The following is a 24,452-nucleotide window of genomic DNA, read 5'->3' on the forward strand; positions in this document are numbered from 1 at the left end:
TGTTTTTACATTTACATTTTAGTCATTTAGCAGATGCTCTTATCCAGTGTTTGTTTGTGATGTTTTTTTATTTATTACAATTTGTAGAAGGATGTATTGTTTCTATTGTACTAATTAATCCTTCAGAATGTATGGGATTTCAATAAAATATTTTTGTTTATGTTGAAAACAATAGTAATCGAACTCTGATGCAGTGATTGTATCGACCCGATCAGTGATTGATTTAATAGGCCGAAATGAAACGCACGCGCAAACCTAGTTCTTCCTTTCTGCTAAATTCTTCGCCATGGCTCCTGTGGTGGGTACAATCGCGTGTGAAGAATTGTCCGAATACATCCATTTTTAACACTTCAAATGACTGTACTTTAATGTGTGTCATTTTCCTATAAATCGTGGCATACTCGGGGGTGGGTTTATGTCTGTTAATACTGCTAAACAAGGCACTGCATTGGGTTTTGTTATTCACGAGGCCTGCTAATTTCGCTAGCCTAGATCCACCACGTTGTAGCTAGCTACAAAAACTAGCTTAACATTTGCTTGTTCATTTTGTAGTCAGCAGTAGTTAATAGTTAAGTGATACAAATATAGGTTTGGTTAACTAACTGACTAAAGCTTCCTCTGAATTGGGGATTAACTAACGTTAGACAGATCGCTAATTTAGTTGATGTCAGAGAGCGATTGTAGCGCATATGGTTGTGAAGTAGAAATCTAGCTAGTTAGATTCTAGACAGTTAGCTAACTTGCCTGACTTGACTACTAGAACTAGCAGGATAGCCTTTTAGAGCGCTAGCTAGCTAATTACCTAGACAGGTAGCTAATCGGAGAAGCGTTGGTGAACGGTCTCATTTTAATTGGCTATTAATCTGATTTGCAGAAGAAACAGAGCAACAAAGGCTCCAAGGGTGGCAAGAAGAAGAAGCAGGTCCTGAAGTTCACTCTGGACTGCACCCACCCTGTTGAAGATGGCATCATGGATGCTGCCAACTTTGTAAGTTTTATACCTGTGCCTGGTTGCAGTGAAAATGTTTACGTTTTTAAAAGTTGCACAAACACTTCTTATTTGAATCCTCTTTAGCCACAATCCTGAATTGTGTTTCAGCCTGGCAGTGGCACCCCTGTCACTTGGTTGAGTATAAAGCTGAGGGACAGATGGTGCTTGCGAAATGTAAACACTCTCAAATTCATATACAGATCTAAGGATTTACAGTCCATGGGATCGACATGTTGAACAGAATATTACTATGCTAATGTACAGTGTGTATTCTGTGACATCCCAAGCAGGGTTCAAACTAGCTAGCAACCTACACAACTTTAGAGAGGAAGGTGTGAATTCTCCGATGTACTACACCCAATGGGCTAGTTTCATTTCCACTACAACAGGGTTTCCCAAACTGGGTCCTTGGGGCCCCTCCCGGGTGCGCGTTTTGTTTTTTGCTCTAGCACTATACAGCTGATTCAAATCATCAAAGCTTGGTGATGAGTTGGTTCAGCTGTAGTGCTAGGGCAAAAAACAAAATGTGCACCCAGGGAGGGCCCCAGGACAGACTTTGGGAAACCCTGCACTACACTAGTCATATTGGGCAGCTGTAAATCTTTTGTTTTGGGGAAATTAGAAGTATATGCTTACACAGTATGTCTTAATGGTTATAGGAGCAGTTCCTTCAGGAGCGCATCAAGGTGAACGGGAAAGCTGGCAACCTGGGAGGTGGTGTGGTGTCTATTGAGAGGAGCAAGAGCAAGATCACAGTGTCCTCTGAGGTCCCCTTCTCCAAAAGGTACGGTAACTGCACTGGCATCTCAGCACTGGAGTAATGAATATTGCAATGCAAACAGAATTTGCATATTCATTCTTTTTTTTTTTTAAACACGCGATTTATCAAATGTATTTTTCACCCAAAAAGTTTTGTTTTCATGTTTAACCTACAAAAACGTTCCTAAATGCTTACATCATCACCAAATAATTGCTAATATTAATGAATTACTTACACTTTCGCACTGCTTACAATGGATAAATGAGGTCCCTTGTTATTATAGCCTATATGCGGATGACTCAGCACTATACACGTCAGCTACTACAGCGACTGAAATGACTGCAACGCTTAACAAAGTGCTGCAGTTTGTTTCAGAATGGGTGGCAAGGAATAAGTTAGTCCTAAATATTTCAAAAACTAAAAGCATTGTATTTGGGACAAATTCACTAAACCTCAACTAAATCTTGTAATAAATAATGTGGAAATTGAGCAAGTTGAGGTGACTAAACTGCTTGGAATAACCCTGGATTGTAAACTGTCATGGGCAAAACATATTGATACAACATTAGCTAAGATGGGGAGAAGTCTGTCCATAATAAAGCGCGGCTCTACCTTCTTAACAGCACTATCAACAAGGCAGGTCCTACAGGCCCTAGTTTTGTCGCACCTGGACTACTGTTCAGTCGTGTGGTCAGGTGCCACAAAGAGGGACTTGGGAAAATTGCAATTGGCTCAGAACAGGGCAGCATGGCTGGCCCTTGGATGTACACAGAGCTAACATTAATAATATGCATGTCAATCTCTCCTTGCTCAAAGTGGAGGAGAGATTGACTTCATCACTACTTGTATTTGTGAGAGGTATTGACATGTTGAATGCACCGAGCTGTCTGTTTGAACTACTGGCACACAGCTCGGACACCCATGCATACCCCACAAGACATGCCAGAGGTCTCTTCCCAGTCCCCAAGTCCAGAACAGACTATGGGAGGCGCATAGTACTACATAGAGCCATGACTACATGGAACTCTATTCCACATCAAGTAACTGATGCAAGCAGTAAAATTAGATTTAAAAAAACAGATACAAATACACTTATGGAACAGCGGAGACTGTGAAGCAATACAAACATAGGCACAGACAAATGCATACACACACACGTACACATGGATTTTGTGTTGTAGATATGTGGTAGTGGAGTAGGGGCCCGAGGGCACACACTTGGTGTGTTGTGAATGTATTGTAATGTTTTTACAATTGTATAACTGCCTTAATTTTGCTGGATCCCAGGAAGAGTAGCTGCTGCCTTGGCAGCAGCTAATGGGGTTCCATAATAAATACAAATATATCTGTAATCTTTGTCTAGGTAGATGCCAATATTGACTTTTGGCTATGTAGAATTCAACAATTAATAACTCCACTTAAGGCATAACATACGGGGGTTGTTTATCTGCTGCATCTGATATGCACCAGTAACAACATGTGCATTAAATATACACTGAGTATACCAAACATTAGGAACACCTTCATAATATTGAGTTTTTTGTCTCCAGGCTTAAAAATCCTTCTTGAACTTGTTTCCTCCCCTTCATCTTGTTTCCTCCCCTTGTAGTGGTTTTAACAAGTGACATCAATAAGGGATCATAGCTTTCCTCTGATCAGTCTGTCATGAATATAGGTGTTCTTAATGTTTTGTATACTCAGTGAAAGAGTTTTCCCTCAGACTTCCTTGTCCAGTTTAGCCACCCCTGCCGGTGACTCCCCTAACCTGCACGGGTCAGTTGTTTGGAGCCGCACCCACCCCACGTCAATTCCGAGCCCCACCCAATACCCGACATCAGGACAGATTTTTCAACGCAACCCAACCCAACTGAATAGAATTGTTCTGAGGGCCGATCCGTGACCCGCCGAAAAACATCAAGTTATTTTATACATTTTATAGTAGCCGAGGCTGCTATTCCCCTCCCTGCATGAATTGGTCTGCATGTCTGTTCAACATTTGGATAAAAGGAAACTATGCCATGAACGACACAATTTTATTTTCACAATGAAATGCGGCACATTGACAACTGAAATTACTCTGGGGGAAAAAGGGCCTTCTAATTAGCCTTCTTACCTAATTAAAGACTATAGCTGACAAAGCTTTACATTCAATATTGTTTAGATAATCAAATAGTTTAATTGAACTTAAACAATTCCCAGAATCGATTATAGGCTGCAGAAATGCATTTTAGTAGGCTATACTCAAACATTTACCAGCCGCACCGGTTTAAACTTGATATGGCATGCGTATGGTCTAAATGAACGAAAGCCTGATTTAACATTATAATTAACTGATCATAAACTATATTAGCCTATCGTAAACAAATACCTGCTTGCACTTTTTGCATGCTGTGTTGCCATCTACCGGGTTGTTGTTCTTCTCCACAATGACTCCAAAATCCTTCCAAACCGGGTATTTAACTCACGCAGCACCTGTTTCCAAGATGGTGTATTTCATAACCTTTCTTTTAATTTCTTCCGGTTAGGCCTACGTTAGCCATTTTTGCGTGAGCTACGCTAGCCAGGGAAAGTACACTTGGCAACATATTCTTAAATGGGGGGATGAAACATATAAGTTTTGTTATCACACAAATAATGGACAGTTCCCTGATCCACTATGGGCATTGCTGGTAGTCTATATCTCTGCCTCACCGCTCACAGAATGGAATTCGCAACACAACAAGCTCCTGGGTTTGTAAAAAAAAAGATTATCTTGATTTAAAAAAGTTTCCAACCCGCAATAATTGTTCGGAACCGTGAGCCAACCCACGGGTTGAAATACTGTTTTTATTCCACCGGCCAGCAGATTTTTTTTTTTTTGCAGGTCAAACGCGGATATCCAATCCGATGCAGGACTCTACCGCATGTGACTGTGCTAAATTATCATTCTTCAACCTGAGCTGGGTTTTTGTGATTCATTTAGTTGGGCTGAGGTGTGTGTGTGTATGTATGTAATATATACAGTGAGGGGAAAAAAGTATTTGATCCCCTGCTGATTTTGTACGTTTGCCCACTGACAAAGAAATTATCAGTCTATAATTTTAATGGTAGGTTTATTTGAACAGTGAGAGACAGAATAACAACAACAAAATCCAGAAAAACGCTTGTCAAAAATGTTATAAATTGATTTTCATTTTAATGAGGGAAATAAGTATTTGACCCCCTCTCAATCAGAAATAATTTTGGCTCCCAGGTGTCTTTTATACAGGTAACGAGCTGAGATTAGGAGCGCACTCTTAAAGGGAGTGCTCCTAATCTCAGTTTGTTACCTGTATAAAAGACACCTGTCCACAGAAGCAATCAATCAATCAGATTCCAAACTCTCCACCATGGCCTAGACCAAAGAGCTCTTCAAGGATGTCAAGGACAAGATTTTAGACCTACACAAGGCTGGAATGGGCTAAAAGACCATCGTCAAGCAGCTTGGTGAGAAGGTGACAACAGTAGGTGCGATTATTCACAAATGGAAGAAACACAAAATAACTGTCAATCTCCCTCGGCCTGGGGCTCCATGCAAGATCTCACCTCGTGGAGTTGCAATGATCATGGGAATGGTGAGGAATCAGCCCAGAACTACACGGGAGGATCTTGTCAATGATCTCAAGGCAGCTGGGACCATAGTCACCAAGAAAACTATTGGTAACACACTACGCCGTGAAGGACTGAAATCTTGCAGTGCCCGCAAGGTCCCCCTGCTCAAGAAAGCACATATACAGGGCCGTCTGAAGTTTGCCAATGAACATCTGAATGATTCAGAGGAGAACTGGGTGAAAGTGTTGTGGTCAGATGAGACCAAAATCGAGCTCTTTGGCATCAACTCAACTCGCCGTGTTTGGAGGAGAAGGAATGCTGCCTATGACCCCAAGAACACCATTCACACTGTCAAACATGGAGGTGGAAACATTATGCTTTGGGGGCGTCTTTCTGCTAAGGGGACAGGACAACTTCACCGCATCAAAGGGATGATGGACGGGGCCATGTACCGTCAAATCTTGGGTGAGAACCTCCTTCCCTCAGCCAGGGCATTGAAAATGGGTCGTTGATGGGTATTCCAGCATGACAATGACCCAAAACACACGGCCAAGGCAACAAAGGAGTGGCTCAAGAAGAAGCACATTAAGGTCCTGGAGTGGCCTAGCCAGTCTCCAGACCTTAATCCCATAAATCTGTGGAGGGAGCTGAAGGTTCGAGTTGCCAAACGTCAGCCTCAACCTTAATGACTTGGAGAAGATCTGCAAAGAGGAGTGGGACAAAATCCCTCCTGAGATGTGTGCAAACCTGCTGGCCAACTACAAGAAACGTCTGACCTCTGTGATTGCCAACAATGATTTTGCCACCAAGTACTAAGTCATGTTTTGCAGAGGGGTCAAATACTTATTTCCCTCATTAAAATGCAAATCAATTTATAACATTTTTGACATGTGTTTTTCTGGATTGTTTTGTTGTTATTCTGTCTCTCAATGTTCAAATAAACCTACCATTAAAATGATAGACTGATCATTTCTTTGTCAGTGGGCCAACGTACAAAATCAGCAGGGGATCAAATACTTTTTTCCCTCACTGTATATATATATATAATTAGCTTTACTAAGTTTGTATGTGTATTGCATTGGGGGAAAAAGCCCAACCTCTCACATCTGAATGTCGTCTGTCTCCTTTCTGCAGATATCTGAAATATCTGACCAAGAAGTACTTGAAGAAGAACAACCTTCGCGACTGGCTGCGTGTTGTGGCCAACACCAAGGAGAGCTACGAGCTACGCTACTTCCAGATCAACCAGGATGAGGAGGAGGAAGAGGATGAGGATTAAACCTCGTCTTCTGGATTTTGTACATTCAATAAATTCTTAAAGAGTACTCCCGTTTTCTTTTTTCTCTATGGTGACGAGACATGGAACGGGTGTATTCACTAGGAAGCAAATGGTCTAAAACAGGGAGGGACCTAGCTGAATTTGTCCAACAAGAAACTCATTTTCATTGCAAAACGTTTTGCTGCGGTGTGCACTACTGAATACACCCTATCTGTGGGTGACGATCACTCAAAATGGTTGTGACGATGCAGTACAGTGCCTTCAGAAAGTATTCATACCCCTGGATTTATTCCACATTTTGTTACAGCCCGAATTCAAAATGGATTAAATGTACTTTTTCTCACCCATATACACATTACCCCATAAGGAGAAAGTGAAAACATGTTTTCAGACATTTTTGTAAATGTATTGAAAAATAAATACAGAGATAGCTCATTTACGTAAGTATTCAGACCCCTGAGTCAATACTTTGTAGAAGTCTTTCTGGCTAAAAGTCTAAGAGCTTTCCACACCTGGATTGTGACATTTGCGCATTATCCTTAAAATTCTTCAAGCTCTGACAAATTAGTTGTTGATCATTGCTAGACAACCATTTTTAGGTCTTGCCATTGATTTTCAAGCAGATTTAAGTCCGAACTGTAACTCGGCCACATTCAGTTTTCTTGGTAAATTACTCCAGTGTAGATTTAGCCTTGTTTTAGGCTAGTGGCCTGCTGAAAGGGGAATTCAACTCCCAGCTTCTGGTGGAAAGCACTCTGAACCAGGTTTTCCTCTAGGATTTTGCCTGTGCTTAGCTCCATTACGTTTATTTTTTTTCTCTTGAAAAACTCACCAGTACTTAATGACTACAAGCATACCCATAACATGATGCAGCCACCACTATGCTTGAAAATATGGAGAGTGGTACTCGATAATGTGTTGTATTGGATTTGCCACAAACATTTAAAATGTTTTGCTGTATCTAGTGCCTTGTTGCAAACAGGATGCATGTTTTGGAATATTTTTTATTCTGTACAGGCTTCCTTTTCTCTGTCAACTAGGTTAGTATTGTGGGGTAACAATGTTGATCCATCCTCAGATTTCTATCACAGCCATTAAACTGTTTTAAAAATCACCATTGGCCTCATGGTGAAATCTGAGCGGTTTCCTTCCTCTGCTCCGGCAGCTGTATTGATACACCATGCAAAGTGATATTCAATGTCTGCTTTTTTTTTTATCCATCTACCAATAAGTGCCCCTTGCGAGGCATTGGAAAACCTCCCTGGTCTTTGTGGTTGAATCCGTGTTTGAAATTCACTGCTCGACTGAGGGACCTTACAGATAATTGTATGTGTGGGGTACAGAGATGAGGCAGTCATTAAAGAATCATATTATACACATTTTTACTCCTGAACTTATTTAGGATTGCCATAAAAGGGGTTGAATACTTATTTAATGAAGACTTTTCAGCTTTTCATTTAATTTGTACAAAAAAATTTAATAGATTTTAAATTCAGGCTGAAACAACCGAAATGTGGAAGAAGTCAACAGGTGAATACTTTCTGAAGGCACTGTAGATTAAGCTAGCCATAACTCCCAAAATGCAGACAAAAGTCAACCTACCAGAATTTTAATCCAGCATAACCATCTGTAAATCATGAATCTCAAGTATTTGGCAACTCAGAACATGTGTAAGGTGTGATATGCTCATTGGTAAATGGGGAAATTTGCTTGTCAGCATGAGTTGAATCAGATTGGTGCTAGAAGTGTGGCCCGAAATCAACCCATGGAGTACATCATCGGTACGTACAAGAAACTTGCCCATCTGTACGATCCCAGTCATCTACTCCTAGCTCGTGCAAAACACGGTGGATGATTGGTCAGCAAATGTACACATACTAACTGCTACGTAAATACAACAGTGGTCAAAACCAGGCTGTCGACAGCAGTGATAAGATTTACTGACTAACAATAGCATTTAACCCCCCTTGAAGCAGTGGAGGTAGGGGTCAAAGTCAGAACAAAATCAACCTTTATTACCATTTACAAGATTGACATTTTAAAACGTGGGCCTTCTGACCCAGACACCAAAACAAATTTAGAAAAAGGTATTTATTTAAAACTGGATAACCACACCGTGTTGACCATTTGCACTAACAGAGGCACACAACTCAAGTACTTGCAAAATCGCATTCATGCTGGTTTTTATTGCCAAGACTGCAGTGCCCACAACTGGTTTCCCAGGCTAAAAGGAGTCACTGGGAAAAAGGGCAGGAATGACAACAAGCAGACACTGGCCTTTGAGGGACAGTTGCGCATCCTCAACAGCAACATTTAATCATACAAGTGTAGAGACAAACCAAGGAATGTAACAGAAGTCAATGGCCGGAGAGCATCAACTTGGCACAATGTCTCAGATCCTGATTGTGTTCTGACAATGCACACAGATTGACCTGACAAACAGTAATACTGCCATGGACTTCATGAACAAAGTCAAACAAAATTGGGAACAAACATAAAAAAGAACTGACTTGTTTTTCCAAAGTGTATGCATACATATTCATGAGAGCCCATCCTCCCCAGCCATCCATCATGACCTAAAGGGCAGGTGCTTCTGGAGAGAATCTGTTGTCTCTGGGGAAAAACAAACGGTAAGGTGGCTGGATGGTGCCCCATCAGAGCGTGCGTGGGTTGTACTCTGGCAGCTTCTTGAGCGTCTCTTGTTCCTGTGGAGTATCCTGTCTGGCGATGACCAGGGAGTGTGCGTATCCCATTACCACCTGCAAGCAAACACCACAGTGTTTTGGCCCAAAGAGTGAACATGCACCTAAATGCAGTTCCCATCTACAGAAAACTGTTTTCATTATAAGTTGCTGCTCCACACCTGTTCAGCGTAAACTCCATCCAGGGTCTTCACCTCCTGAGCAGTAGTGGAGGACTTGGCCTTGTTGTCTCCGTATCCCTGTAACAAACACAAACCCATGTCATAATGGGTTGAGAAGCCAGAACAGGTGCACAAATTCAGCAGTCTTTTGAGCAAACAAGTACATTTATATACTGAACACAGATATGAAATGCAACATCCAACAATTTCAAAGATTTTACAGAGTTACAGTTCATAAGGAAATCAGTCAATTGAAATAAATAAATTAGACTTTAATCTATGGATTTCACATGACTGGGCAGAGCAACAGCTCTGGTGGACATTCCTGCAGTCAGCATGCCTATTGCACCCTCCCTCAAAACTTGAGACATCTGTAGGATGGTGTTGTGTAACTATAAACTGCACATTTTGAAGTGGCCTTTCATTGTCCCCAGCACAAGGTGCAGCTGTATAATGATCATAATTAATTATTCAGCTTCTTGATATGCCACACCTGTCAATTTGTGCACAATTTGTGAGAAATAAGATTTTTGTGCATATGGAAAATGTCTGGGATTTTTTATTTCAATGTATAATTGTATAGCACTTTGGGTGTGAGAAATGGCCTTTATACATACACCAATTAATTATGATTAAAAACTTGCCAGCTCGCCAAAGGTGGGTGAGGGTCCCCAGCTGATGGTGCTGTCGTCTGCAGCGATAACGGTACTGCTTTTCCCGCATGCCAGACTGCGGACCTTCCAGCCACACAGGTCCTGCACTGCCTTGGGGTACATGGTAGACTCCCGCGAAGTATTGGTGACACCCCAGAAAAACAGCCCTCCTGCACACAAAATGTTAATATTGTAGCTTCCTTATTAAAAACACCAGTGTCCTTGGCAAAAGTGTCCAACTCTTAGCGTAATGGCTACAGTGTTAGACTGACAGATGCTAGGTTCAAATCCCATTTGGGATACCCCTTGAAATCACTACAATATACATTCAGTGTACAATACATTAAGAACACCTTCCTAATATTGACTTGCACCCCCCGTTTGCCCTCAGAACAGCCTCAGTTCGTCGGGGAATGGACTCTACAATGTGTCGAAAGCGTTACACAGGGCTGCTGGCCTATGTTGACTCCAATGTTTCCCACAGTAGTGTCAAGTTGTCTGGATGTCCTTTGGGTGGTGGACCATTCTTGATACACATGGGAAACTGTTGAGCGTGAAAAACCCAGCAGCACTGCCGTTCTTGACACACTCAAACCGGTGCGCCTGGCACCTACTACCATACCCCGTTCAAAGGCACTTCAATCATTTGTCTTGCCCATTCACCCTCTGAATGGCACACATACACAATCCATGTCTCAATTGTCTCAAGGCTTAAAAATCCTTCTTTAACCAGTCTCCTCCCCTTCATCTACACTGATTGAAGTGGATTTAACAGGTGACCCCAATTAGAGATCACAGCTTTCACCTGGTCAGTCTGTCATGGAAAGAGCAATGTTTTGTACACTCAGTGTATATCAGGTAGCACAACACAGACTTGGGGAAGTAACGGTAGTATTCTTGGTTTATAGTGGTATTAAATTGATAATAAAATAAATTCTAAAGAGATTTACTCATCAGTGCGACATTCCAAGGGGTTAAGCATTGTGTCCCATACCCATCTCATTTACAGCAAAGGAGCACTGATAGCCAGTGTAGATTTGGGATGCCCCGCGCCCGGGGAAGTCAAAGAGCTTCACCAGTCTGGGCACCATCTCGTCCTTCGGCTCCGTGTGACCCAGCCGTCCATAACCACCAAAGCCCCAGGAAAACACCCGCTTCTGGGAGTCCAATATCAGCTGGACACACACACACACACAGTTTACATACCTCACGCTAACAAAACAAAAGTGAGAGAAAAATATATATACCTGTCTTTGCGAATCAACTACAGCCAATGCAAGTAAAAACTCATACTTTGAGTGGACTATCCCTTTAAACACAGGCTGGTACCAAATGTTATCAGCTCCCTTTTAGCGTCTCCATCTGCAAGTTCATTAGTCAAACATGAAGGGAACGCTGTAGGTTGCTCTGGATAAGAGTGTCTTACATTACTCAAATGCTCTTCATTCAGCAATTATGCAAAGGGGGGGGACATCACTAATATAATATCATTGTTCGATTTCTGTTTCTAAAATGCAAATGTCTGTATTTGTGACAACAGGGATCAGAGCCTGTATTCATAAAGCGTCTCAGAGTAGGAGTGCTGATCTAGAATCAGGTCCCTCATGTACATGTAATCTTATTCATTATGATCTAAAAGGCCAAACTGGTCCTAGATCAGCATTCTTTCTCCAAGACTGAATATGGGTTCTGGTCTTCTCTCCTCACCGTGTGATTGCCTCCGCAGGCGACGTCGCGGACCACCACGTTAGGTACAGGTGTCACCTGGCCGTCCTTACTCTTCTCGATGAAGATGGCCACGCGGCGTGCAACGGTCTCACAGTCAAACTCGATGCGCTGGGCGCGGGCAATGAACTTGCCGTCAGAGTTGTGTCCTGTGACCCAAAACACAAGGTAAAAATAAGTCCTACGCCAGTGTTTGATCTAGAATGATCTTTGAAGGGGTCATTGTGATTCTTTAAATGTGTCATTGGAGAAACTTTCGTCTTTAAAGAGAAACTTCGGTGAAACTTTAAAAAAAAGTTGAAATCTGTCCAGTCCTGCTCGTTAGTTGAGGACATACCTAGCTGGCCATACTCTGGGCAGCCGAACGAGTAGAGGTTCCCTTTGCAGTCCACCACCATACTGAACTCTGCCCCACACGCCACCTTGACCAAGGGCTGCCCATCGTACTGGATCTGAGAGGGGCAAGGAGAAGCTTTGATAAGCACAGGCTCACCATGTGGCCATATTAAACCTATAATAAAGCAGCAACAATAATGAAGCAGATGAATAGGGAGGTTGATGTTGCTTACCGGGGCTGGACTGAGGCCTGCATCAGTTTGGTTGCCCTGGCCCAGCTGGCCCAGTTTGTTCTCTCCAAACGAGTAGGCGGTGCCACCCTCTGTCAATGCCAGGGTGTGGTTGCGTCCACAGGCTGCAGCCACCACCACTTCGTCTGCAAGGGCCTCAATCAACTTTGGGGCCTCTAGGCGCTTGGTGTCCCCGTGACCCAGCTGACCCTTTTCATTTCGACCTGATAGAGGCAGAAAGAAGTCAATATTGACCCTTTCTCCTGGACTCAAACCAGCTAGAACGATTACATCTATGATATATATATATATATATAATAAAACAGTGCCTTTAGAAAATATTCAGACCCCTTGACTTTTTCCACATTTTGTTAGGTTATAGCTTTATTCTAAAATTGATTAAATTGTTTTCCCCCCCCTCAATCTACACACAATACCCCATAATGACAAAGCAAAAACTGTTTTTTAGAAAATTGTGCTAATTTATATTTAAAAAAATATGGAAATATCACATTTACATAAATATTCAGACCCTTTACTCAGTGCTTTGTTGAAGCACCTTTGGCAGCGATTACAGACTTGAGTCTTCTTGGGTATGACGCTACAAGCTTGGCACACCTGTATTTGGGGAGTTTCTCCCATTCTTCTCTGCAGATCCTCTCAAGCTCTATCAGGTTGGATGGGGAGCGTCGCTGCACAGCTATTTTCAAATCTCTCCAGAGATGTTTGATCGGGTTCAAGTCCGGGCTCTGGCTGGGCCACTCAAGGACATTCAGAGACTTGTCCCGAAGCCACTCTTGCATTGTCTTGGCTGTGTGCTTAGGGTCGTTGTCCTGTTGGAAGGTGAACCTTCACCCCAGTCTGAGGTCCTGAACGCTCTGGAGCAGGTTTTCATCAAGGATCTCTCTGCACTTTGCTCCGTTCATCTTTGCCTCGATCCTGACTAGTCTCCCAGTCCTTTCCGCTGAAAAACATCCCCACAGCATGATGCTGCCACCACCATGCTTCACCGTCGGGATGGTGCCTGGTTTCCTCCAGACGTGACGCTTGGCATTCAGTCCAAAGAGTTCAATCTTGGTTTCATCAGACCAGAGAATCTTGTTTCTCATGGTCTGAGAGTCTTTAGATGCCTTTTGGCCAACTCCAAGCGAGCTGTCATGTACCTTTTACTGAGGAGTGGCTTCTGTCTGGCCACTCTAGCATAAAGGCCTGATTGGTGGAGTGCTGCAGAGATGGTTGTCCTTCTAGAAGGTTCTCCCATCTCCACAGAGGAACTCTAGTACTCTGTCAGAGTGACCATCGGGTTCTTGGTCACCTCCCTGACCAAGACCCTTCTCCCCTGATTGCTCAGTTTGGCCAGGCAGCCAGCTCTAGGAAGAGTCTTGGTGGTTCCAAACTTCTTCCATTAAAGAATGATGGAGGCCACTGTGTTCTTGGGGACCTTCAATGCTGCAGAAATTTGTTGGTACACTTCCCCAGATCTGTGTCTTGACACAATCCTGTCTCGGAGCTCTACGGACAATTCCTTCGACCTCATCGCTTGGTTTTTGCTCTGACATGCACTGTCAACTGTGGGACCTTATATAGACAGGTGAGTGCCTTTCCAAATCATGACCAATCAATTGAATTTACCACAGGTGGACTCTAATCAAGTTGTAGAAACATCTCAAGGATGATCAATGGAAACAGGATGCACCTGAGCTCAATTTCGAGTCTCATAGCAAAGGGTCTGAATATTTATTTAAATAAGGTATCTGTTTTTTATTTGTAATACATTTGCAAACATTTCTAAAAACCTGTTTTCGCTTTGTCATTATGGGGTATTGTGTGTAGATTTTTTATATATTTAATCCATTTTAGAATAAGGCTGTAACGTAATAAAATGTGGAAAAGGTTGAGGGGTATGAATACTTTCCGAAGGCACTGTAAGTATAAACTATGAGCTATTACGGTATAGCATTCCTACCCCAGCTCCAGAGCTTGCCCTCGGTGGTGATGAGGAGGCTGTGGGCAGCACAGGGCCCAGACACCACACTGCTGACCTGCACGTCACTCAGGCTGCCATAACGGTGAGGACCCCACAGGTTCTGGCCTAGGTTCCTGAAGGCCGCTGAGAGACCACACACACACACACACCACCATTTTAATTTAAAGTCTATTGCAATTTTAATGCACATTAAAGTTTGATTTGATAAGAAACAGGAACACTTCAATACTGCAGTCAATTAGGAGGATTACTTAAAGATTGCAATTAGAAATAGACAGGAAAATCTACTTTCAAAGTTGGTAGCACAAGTGCTATTGAGGGAAAACTGAGTGGAGTATTGCATGCAGTAATGTTTTCAGTACAGGACTGGGCAGGGTTATACCTTGTGCTTTTGGCACCTCTTTCCTTCCGATGAGATCCCAGTTGGTGGCTCCGAAAATGAGCAGTTGACCTTTGACTTTAGGTAAGTCAAGTTTCTACAGAAATGACAATACAGCAATCAGCGTTTCACTTAATGTTTTGTTCTAGCACTTCATAAGCACTAATAACCCCCCCCCCCCCCCCCATTTTATCTGAACAATGTTAGACTTAACCTCATGCAGGTCAGGTGGACTTACAATTTTTTCCTTGATATCGTCAGCGACAGTGACTGGTTGAAGGCCTGACTTGGTGATCTTAGGCTTGTGTGCAGCTGCTCGGCCATGGAAACCCATTTCATGAAGCTCCCGACGAACAGTTCTTGTGCTGACCTTGCTTCCAGAGGCTGTTTGGAACTCGGTAGTGAGTGTTGCAACCGAGGATGGACGATTTGTTCGCGCTACACGCTTCAGCACTCGGCGGTCCCGTTCTGTGAGCTTGTGTGGCCTACCACTTCGCGGCTGTGCCGTTGTTGCTCCTAGACGTTTCCACTTCACAATAACAGCACTTACAGTTGACCGGGGCAGCTCTAGCAGGGCAGAAATTTGACGAACTGACTTGTTGGAAAGGTGGCATCCTATGACGGTGCCACGTTGAAAGTCACTGAGCTCTTTAGTACGGACCATTCTACTGCCAATGTTTGTCACTGGAGAAAAGTCGGGGCGAAAACAAAACAGACATGAATTGTGATATCAATACAACCGAAACCAAACTCATCTCGCTGAACTGCTGACAACGCAATTTGCAATGATCTGGTCAAAGTACACAAAACTTTGAAAGCCACCTATCCTAGCCATGATTAACCATAGCGACTCGCGCTAGTAATGTCATTAGCTAGTAATGAATTATAGCACTCAGTCTTGTCCGCATTTCTTTGTCTTCGAGCAAGCATAATCAGTGGCTACTACCTAGCCGACAACTAAGTTAACTATTAAAGTTCGGGAAAATACGAAAATAGCCACAAAATGCACGGTTTTTACTACCAGCTACTAACTAAGGCCAGCTAGTGTACGTTATCGATTTCTAAACAAAGACACAAATCTTGGGTAACGTTAGCTAGCTAATACACCAATGAAAAACGTTATCTTTCCCCAACTAAAAGGTGAGATGAAAACGTTGCTAAACCTCTTCGCTTCAGATTTTGTTCTTCTTTTTCTTCTGTGGATTTTATATGGCGGTTGGCAACCAATGTTAAGGTGCATTACCGCCACCAACTGGACTGTGGACCAGAGACAGTGAAAGTCTAAATCCTACCCAATATTCTCGTCTACCTAAGGAAACTAAATACATAGGGAAATACTACATCCCCTGAAGATTTCCCCAGCAGTTCACTTAATCCTGGCTCTTCAACCCCATTACTCCTCAAATCTAATAACAATCGCTCCCTTTCCCTCCCATATTTCTGGCACTGAAATAGAACATGTTCCAGTCTCCATCTCCTCCTGACATTGATCACACCTCCTAGTCGGATGTTTCCCCACCAATTTCAATGTACTATTTAGCCTTGTGTGTCCCAGTCTCAGCCTTGTGATTACACTTTCCTCCCTTCTCTCTCGGCCTGAGGACCTCCCTGCCCCCACCTTTTCATGGATCTTATACAGGTGTCTTCCCTTTCTCTCCCTGTTCCACAACTCTTGCCATTTGTTTTTAACCACTTGGCTTCTGCTTTACTAATTGACTATTCCATCTCAACATTAGGATGTTTAAGAGCCTGCTTCGTGATAATATCCACCTACCTCCTCATTCCCCTCTACTCCCACATGAGCTGGTACCCAGAGGAACATAACAAATACCCCCAACCTGTTTCACCCTATACAAACACTGCAAAACCTCATACAATACATCCTGTCTGCTCTGAGACACAAATGAATTTAAGCTCATCAGTGCTGCACAGGAGTCAGAGCAGACGACTACTCCTCCACCCACTCTGCAGCCAATAGTATGGCCAACAACTCCATTGTGTAAACAGATAAACTATCCGTTACTCTTTTTGTCACTGCCACCTTAAACTCAGGAACACTAAAAGCTGCACCTGTCCTCCCTGTTTTAGGGTCCTTAGATCCATCTGTGAATATACTTAAGAAAGCATAGTTGTGTTCTTAAATGTTCACTTACAACTGAATCTACCCTTCCTCAACATATCTTACCCTCTCAAGCAACCCTAGACCTATCACTGGCTGAGGGGGAAACCAAGGTGGGATAGCAGGAAGAACCACAGAGGGGCTAAACTCCCTCCCAAACAACCCCATCTCTCTCGCCATGTCATTGCCTATCCACCCAAAGCTTGTATTAAGATTGTGTTCATGTTCCCAGCACTCTAGGAGCATCTTTTTTGTAGGATGTGTAACCATATGTCTTTGTAGATTTACCCAATAGGTAATGGCTAGCTGTTGTCTTCTTAACTTTAACGACATCTCTCCCAACTCTACCTACATCACTGCCACCGGGGAGGTCCTGAGTGCTCCACAACATATTCTTAGGGTTTGGGCCTGGATTACATCTAGCTTTTTTAAAGATGTCGGAGCTGCTGATCCATATGCTATACTTCCATAATCCAGTGAGGACCTTAACAGCGCTATATATAGCATTTTCGACACCATTCTATCTGCCTCCCCACTCCATTCCTGACAAGCAACGCATCACATTAAATATTTTATTTCCTTTGACAAGTACTCTGTTAATATGCTCTGCCCATATCATTTGAATGTCAAACCAGACCCCCAGGAACCTAAACCCTCCCACCCTCTCCAGATTCCTTCCATACAACTTCAAGTATATTTACTCCCCAACCTTCCTTCTAGAAAAAAACACAGTATGTGTTTTCTCAACTGAAAACTTGAAGCCCCACCTCCCAATATAAGGGAGCCATGTAGCTCAGTTGGTAGAGCATGGCGCTTGCAACGCCAGGGTTGTGGGTTCGATTCCCACGGGGGGCCAGTATATATATTTTTTAAACTACAAAAACATGTATGCACTCACTAACTGTAAGTCGCTCTGGATAAGAGCGTCTGCAAAAAATTACTAAAATGTAAAAAATAAAATAAATAAGGTCTCACCTGGGAGAATACATCGTCAATCATAATAGAGAACAACAAAGGACTAATGACACTTCCCGGAGGGTACCATTATCTACCTCATAGCTTTCTGCTTTCTGACAGAGCTCCCCACCCTCACTTGTATTGATTGCCCAAAAAGAAAATCCTTTATCCAGTTAAAAACCCTTCCTCCAACCCCCATGTTATCCAGCTTGATGAGTAGGCCTTCCTTCCACATCATATCATAAGCCTTCTCTACATCTAAGAAAACGGCTACCACCACCTCCTTATTTGCCTGTGTCTTCTGTATGACTGACTCAAGACACAGTACAGGATCCATCGTTCCCCTGCCTTTCCTGAACCCACTTTGATCTGGTGACATTAGTCCTCTACTCTCCAGAAAGTAAGTCAGCCTTTCCATTTTCATAATTTCCATAAGTTTAAATACATAAGATGTCAACGCTATCGACCTATAGCTTAAAGGACTAGAAGGGTCTTTCCCTGGTTTCCATATTGGCACCACACCGCCTGCTTACAACTTCCAGGCAGTTCCCCTTCCTGCCACACTTTATTGTAAAGGCCCAATACTTTCCCCATTGCGGTCACTGAAAAGAGCCATCATGATGTAACACATCTCATCCTTACCAGGAGATGTTACCCCAGCTTTAGCTAATGCTCTCTTCATCTCAGCCATCATAAAAGGGGCATTCAATGTATCCCCCACCATCTCTCTTTGATCCAGGACCCCCGGATGTTCTTCTCTGACCCTCTCTCTCCGACGCTGCCCCTCTTCTGTCAGATTATTTGAGCTGTGCACCTTCACAAATGCCTGGGCTAACATCTCTGCCTTCTCCATATCTCTCACTGCAACAATCTCCCCACTTTTCAGCACAGGGAGGTGGTCCTCTGTAGCTCAGCTGGTAGAGCACGGTGCTTGTAACGCCAAGGTAGTGGGTTCGATCCCCGGGACCACCCATTACAAAAAACAAAAAAAATGTATGCACGCATGACTGTAAGTCGCTTTGGATAAAAGCGTCTGCTAAATGGCATATTATTATTATTATCCCAATCTCGTCTGACCCCACTCATCCTCTTAATCATCCCCCATACCTCTCCCATAGGAGTGGTCCTGCCTATGGTTCCACAGAACCAGCGCCAATACTCCCTCTTAGCTGTCCTAATAATCCTCCTTACTACTGCTTGTGCTTGTTTATACTGAATCAGGTGATGGTAATTATGACCTTTTCAACATTCTGAAAGCGCTGTTCCTACACTTCACTGCTTCTCTACACTCTTCAGTCCACCAGGGAACTACGTTACTCTCCCCCCTGTACCCATAGGAATCACCTGCCTTGTGGCCACTACTATTGCTCCTCTTACTCATTCACTGTTTTACATCTGAACTGAGATCAACCTGAGACAGCTCTTGTTCACTCAACTCCTAAAACTGACCCCATTCTGCTTTCCCAAATATCCATCTCCTCAATCCATTTCCTACTGAATCTTCCACCCTCAATCCTACAGTACACATGATTGGATAGTGATCACTATCCCCTGTAGATTCCTCCAAAACCTCCCAATTACATCTGCCTGCCATTGAACTTGAGATCAAAGTAAGATCCAGAGCAGATTCATTTCCAGTTACTGGATCAATCCTGATTCCCCGGCCGTCATTAAGACTCACAAGGCCTTTCCCATCCAGTAGTTCCTCCAACACTTGTCCATTTACATCAGTTCATAACCCTCCCCAGAGCGTACTATGAGCATTAAAATCCCCACACCACATTACCCGTCTCCTATCTTGACCTTCTACATTCCCAAGGGCCATCAACTCTAGTCTCTTACACGGGTTGTAAAAGTTCACTATTACCATATTCCCCCCTCCCAACCACACCTCTACCACTACATACTCCTGTTCAACTCCCTCTCCCACACACCTATATGGGATCCCCCGCTTTATAAAGGTAGCACACTCTCCTCCTCCCCCTGCCACCCTAGCTCTATGGACTGCACTATAACCTTGTAATACAAAATCTAGAGTAGGTTAAAGCCATGTTCCCTGGAGACACATCACATCAGGTTTGGCTGGTAACTCCTCAAGAAATTGTTTGAACTTTTGCCCATTAGCCATCAAACTTCTGGCATTCCATTGAAGGATTAACACCATTATGAAAATTAACCAACACATGATTCCTGTCAGGACTTATTCTCAATCTTATGAAGGTCATCCTGTACATTTTCCCATGTCAGTCCTTTGAGCCCAAGATACAGTACATGGTCAAAAGTATGTGGACACCTGCTCGTCAAACATCTCATTCCAAAATCATGGGCATTAATATGGAGTTGGTCCCCCCTTTGCTGCTATAACAGCCTCCACTCTTCTGGGAAGGCTTTCCACTAGATGTTGGAACATTGCTGCTGGGACTTGCTTCCATTCAGCCACAAGAGCTTTAGTGGCACTGATGTTGGGCGATTAGGCCTGGCTCACAGTCGGCGTTCCAATTCATTCCAAAGGTGTTCGATGGAGTTGAGGATAGGGCTCTGTGCAGGCCAGTCAAGTTCTTCCACACCGATCTCGACAAACCATTTCTGCATGGACCTCATTTTGTGCACGGGGGCATTGTCATGCTGAAACAGGAAAGGGCCTTCCCCAAACTGTTGCCACAAAGTTGGAAGCACAGAATCGTCTAGAATGTCATTGTATGCTGTAGCGTTAAGATTTCACTTCACTGGAACTAAGGGGCCTAGCCCGAACCATGAAAAACAGCCCCAGACCATTATTCCACCTCCACTAATCTTTCAGTTGGCACTATGCATTCTGGCAGGTCGCGTTCTCCTGGCATCCGTCAAACCCAGATTAGTCCGTCGGACTGCCAGATGCTGCAAGAGAACGCGTTTCCACTGCTCCAGAGTCCAAAGGTGGCGAGCTTTACACCACTCCAGCTGACGCTTGGCATTGCGCATTATGATCTTAGGCTTGTGTGCGGCTGCCCGGACATGGAAACCCATTTTATGAAGCTCCCGACGAACAGTTCTTGTGCTGACCTTGCTTCCAGAGGCAGTTTGGAACTCGGTTGTGAGAGTTGCAACCGAGGACAGACAATTTTTACATGCTACGTGCTTCAGCACTCGGCAGTCCCGTTCTGTGAGCTTGTGTGGCCTACCACTTTGCGGCTGAGCCATTGTTGCTTCTAGACGTTTCCACTTCATAATAACAGCACTTACAGTTGACCGTGGGAGCTCTAGCAGGGAAGAAATTTGACGAACTGACTTGTTGGAAAGGTGGCATCCTATGACGGTGCCACGTTGAACGTTACTGAGCTTTTCAGTATGTGCCATTCTACTGCCAATGTTTGTCTATGGAGATTGTATGGCTGTGTGCTCGATTTCATACACCTGTCAGCAACTGGTGTGGCTGAAATAGCCATACCCACTAATTTGAAGGGTGTCCACATACTTTTGTCTACTACCATTCTTGTGTTCTCCCCCATTCTGCTCCCTACATCACGCCCCACCTGCATCCCGATCTGCCCTGGAATACCTGTTCTTCTAGGTGCCCCGATTGTTTCTGCATGAACTACCACCTTCACTGTTTCTGCTTACCAGATTTTCCACTCACTCCTCACCTTCTGCACGTACACCTGTCTTTTCATCACTTTACAACCCCCATACGCCACACCCCCACAGTTACAGCACTTTAACTGGACCCCGTCTCCACGTTCCCCATATGTATGTTCTCCTCCACACTTCGCACATCTCCTTTTGCCTTTACACACCGCCGCCACATGCCCAAACCTTTGACAGTTATAGCAACGCAATGGTTTCAGAAAGTATGCTCGCACACAGTAACTCATATACCCTGTCATAACTTTTTCTGGCAGTACCAGATCCTCAAAGTTTAGTAGCACTGACAAGCTATCCACCTTCTTCCCATCTCGTGCCATTTGAAGGCGCTTTGCCTCAATAAGAGAGCCTCCCTTCAAGTGGTCCTTTATTTCTTTCATGTTAATTTCTGGAACTCCTGTAATAACCCCCTTCACCCACTGCCGTCCAGTTTGATCCGGCATGCTACCATCAACCACACGTTTACATACCTGCTTGAGTTTGAGTGCCTTCTCATACGGTTTAGCATTTAAACACACCACCACCAAACTTCAATCACGAAGAACTTCAGCAGACACGACCTCTCCTACTTTACCCTCCAAATCCCTAGTCAATGCGATCTGACTCACCGCCGTAACTCCACCTCATCAACGTAGGCCGCCGTGGAGACGGTCAATAATTTCAAATTCCTCTGCGTAAACATCTCAGAGAAGCTGAAATGGTCTAACCACACGGACACCGTGGTGAAGAAGGCACGACAGAGACTCTTCAACCTCAGGATACTGAAGAAATTCTGCCTGTCACTGAGGGCCCTCACAGGGTTCTACAGGAGCACCATCGTGAGCATACTGTCGGGCTGCATCATAGCCTGGTACTGCAACTCCACAGCGGCGGACCGCAAGGCTCGTCAGAGGGTGATACGTGCAGCCGAACGCACCATTGGGTGCACACTCCCTGCCCTACAGGACACCTACAACACCAGGTGTCGTAGGAAGACCAAGAAGATAAGATACAAAAAAAAAAAAAAGATAATCAGGGACCCCAGCCATGCCCTGTTCTCCCCGCTTCAATCACTCAGACGTGGGTAGAACAGGAGCATCATGGCAAAAACTGAAAGACTGGCCAATAGTTTCTACCCTCAGACCATCAGGCTGCTGAATAGCCACCACTAGTCAGCTACCTGCTACTCCCCTCAACGGACTTTACTCTGCCCCCCCACCCCAATGACATTCATCACTGTTGCAGTTGTTAATATGTATATTATTACTTTTTTGTTTTTATTTCACTCAATGATCATGCTGCTGCTCCCCCTATGGTCATTCCACCCCACCCCCTCAACAGTCTTTACTCTGCCTCCACCCCAATGGAAATGTATGTATTCATCACTGCCACCGTTGTTATTATGTATATAGTGCTATTTCTATTGTTTTTATTACCATTTTCATTATTTTATTTCACTAGTCCTGCATGTTGGAGCTCGAAGCCTAATATTTTCACAGTACCCTGCAATCACACCTGCAACCTGTACATGTGACTATTACACAATCTGAATCTGGTCCTTAAATTTCACCAACACCTTGAACTCCACTTCCCTCAGTACAACTGCGAACCGAACCTCCCTCATCACTACTCTCCTCTGACAAGACCTGCAAAGGCTCCTCAGGCTTCCTCTTCTTCTTAACCTTTACTACTCTACCGCCACCCTTTGCCACTCCACTCCACCCCGTCTTCCTCAACTCCTAACCCGCCTACCTTTCCATCCATCTCTTCTCCAGTCACAGCCCAATGTTGCTCAATCACATTTCGTCAATACAAAAACCTAACACCGACTCGAAATTATATCTTGATAGAAAAACTGTGTTTGCTGTTCGTTGTTACAAATGCACACCCATTACTCCGAATCTGTTCAGATTCCTGTGTAACCAGCTCATTGAACTCTACAGGAACCAGTCTTCATACGATCTTTCTTCTAATTCGGTGACTAATTAACACGTCCGCAGAGGGATTTCCTGATTCTCTCGTGCCTGTCCGTCCTCCTAGTTTTTTTATGGATTTTTTAAACAAAAGAATCTGCAGTCTCCGGCTCGAATAAACCACGTGGGTACTGCCTATGTTTATAATTAACTACAGTCGGATAATGCAAAAAGCCATAACTCGTAAAATACGTACAACTTTCCCTTATGTATATTAACGTTACAGCGTGTGATAAAAGTTCTAACATATATGTTTCAATGTTTACCTGGGATTCGTTTGCTGTGGATGTCTGGCCTATAGGTCTTTTGATTGATGGTCTGTTTTTATCGCTATGAGCCCTCCCCCTTTGTCGTCTGTCTTTTTTGTTAAAATGTAAATATGTGCGGAGACGTGACATAGCGGTCCGGCTAATACTACAAAATAGAAACACATGGGACTTGGAAAATGTAAAAAAAAAATACAACCCATGAAGCTACCAAAGTATCATGTCGCCCTCTTGTGACGGGGATGTGCATACCATCCAAGAGTGGCCATTGTTTTTTTTAGATAAATGCAAATTCTAGATTATTTAGGTTAGAGCCACAGATGATAGGGGAAGTATTTGACTAGAGCTCATTGCTAAATGTCAGTGAATACATACTTTGAAAGTGTTAATTTCAACAGCCTGACCCTGCCACTTTGTTTGATAAGCTACTATGCTTAGGGATGGGGCTTAGGTAACCACTCTGAAATTCAGAATGACTGAAGGTCAATGAGACTGACATGATCGTTTGAAACATATTTGGAGCTATACATTGTAAATCATGTAAACAAAAAATGGGTCAAAACAACCTTAGATTTGTATGATAGGGTAAGGTGAGTTGCACTAATCTCATAAAGCTAAAACTCATTAAATTATTTTTCAAGAATCAGTGGGTATCATCAAGTAATTTACCATTGAACAGTGGGAAATCTTAAAGTGACTTCAATAGTACAATGAGTTGATACATTTTGCCAGCGTTACTTAGTATAGGCCTGTAGGTGCCAGTC

The 24,452-nt window shown here is 43.5% G+C and overlaps 2 protein-coding genes across 2 annotated transcripts; one reads left to right on the forward strand and one right to left on the reverse strand.

Annotated features, from left to right (window-relative positions):
• Positions 1-231: 231 nt before the first annotated feature.
• Positions 232-6,646, forward strand: LOC311147391 (large ribosomal subunit protein eL22). The gene is made up of 4 exons (XM_084184088.1): positions 232-298; positions 875-988; positions 1,651-1,775; positions 6,456-6,646. The coding sequence occupies exons 1-4, from the start codon at positions 287-289 to the stop codon at positions 6,598-6,600; spliced, it is 396 nt and encodes a 131-aa protein (XP_084040214.1). The 5' UTR covers positions 232-286; the 3' UTR covers positions 6,601-6,646.
• A 2,120-nt stretch (positions 6,647-8,766) lies between these two features.
• On the reverse strand, positions 8,767-23,790 carry LOC311147368 (protein RCC2 homolog). The gene is made up of 11 exons (XM_084184059.1): positions 23,689-23,790; positions 15,012-15,457; positions 14,777-14,870; positions 14,374-14,517; positions 12,411-12,631; positions 12,179-12,293; positions 11,824-11,990; positions 11,111-11,291; positions 10,108-10,286; positions 9,464-9,541; positions 8,767-9,359 (listed from the first exon to the last, which is right to left on the reverse strand). Exons 2-11 carry the CDS (start codon positions 15,435-15,437, stop codon positions 9,255-9,257), a joined length of 1,710 nt encoding a protein of 569 aa, XP_084040185.1. The 5' UTR covers positions 15,438-15,457; positions 23,689-23,790; the 3' UTR covers positions 8,767-9,254.
• Between the last annotated feature and the right edge of the window lie 662 nt (positions 23,791-24,452).

Source organism: Coregonus lavaretus (genome assembly GCF_964263955.1).
Source record: "Coregonus lavaretus genome assembly, chromosome: 20".
NCBI classification, from domain to species: domain Eukaryota; kingdom Metazoa; phylum Chordata; class Actinopteri; order Salmoniformes; family Salmonidae; genus Coregonus; species Coregonus lavaretus.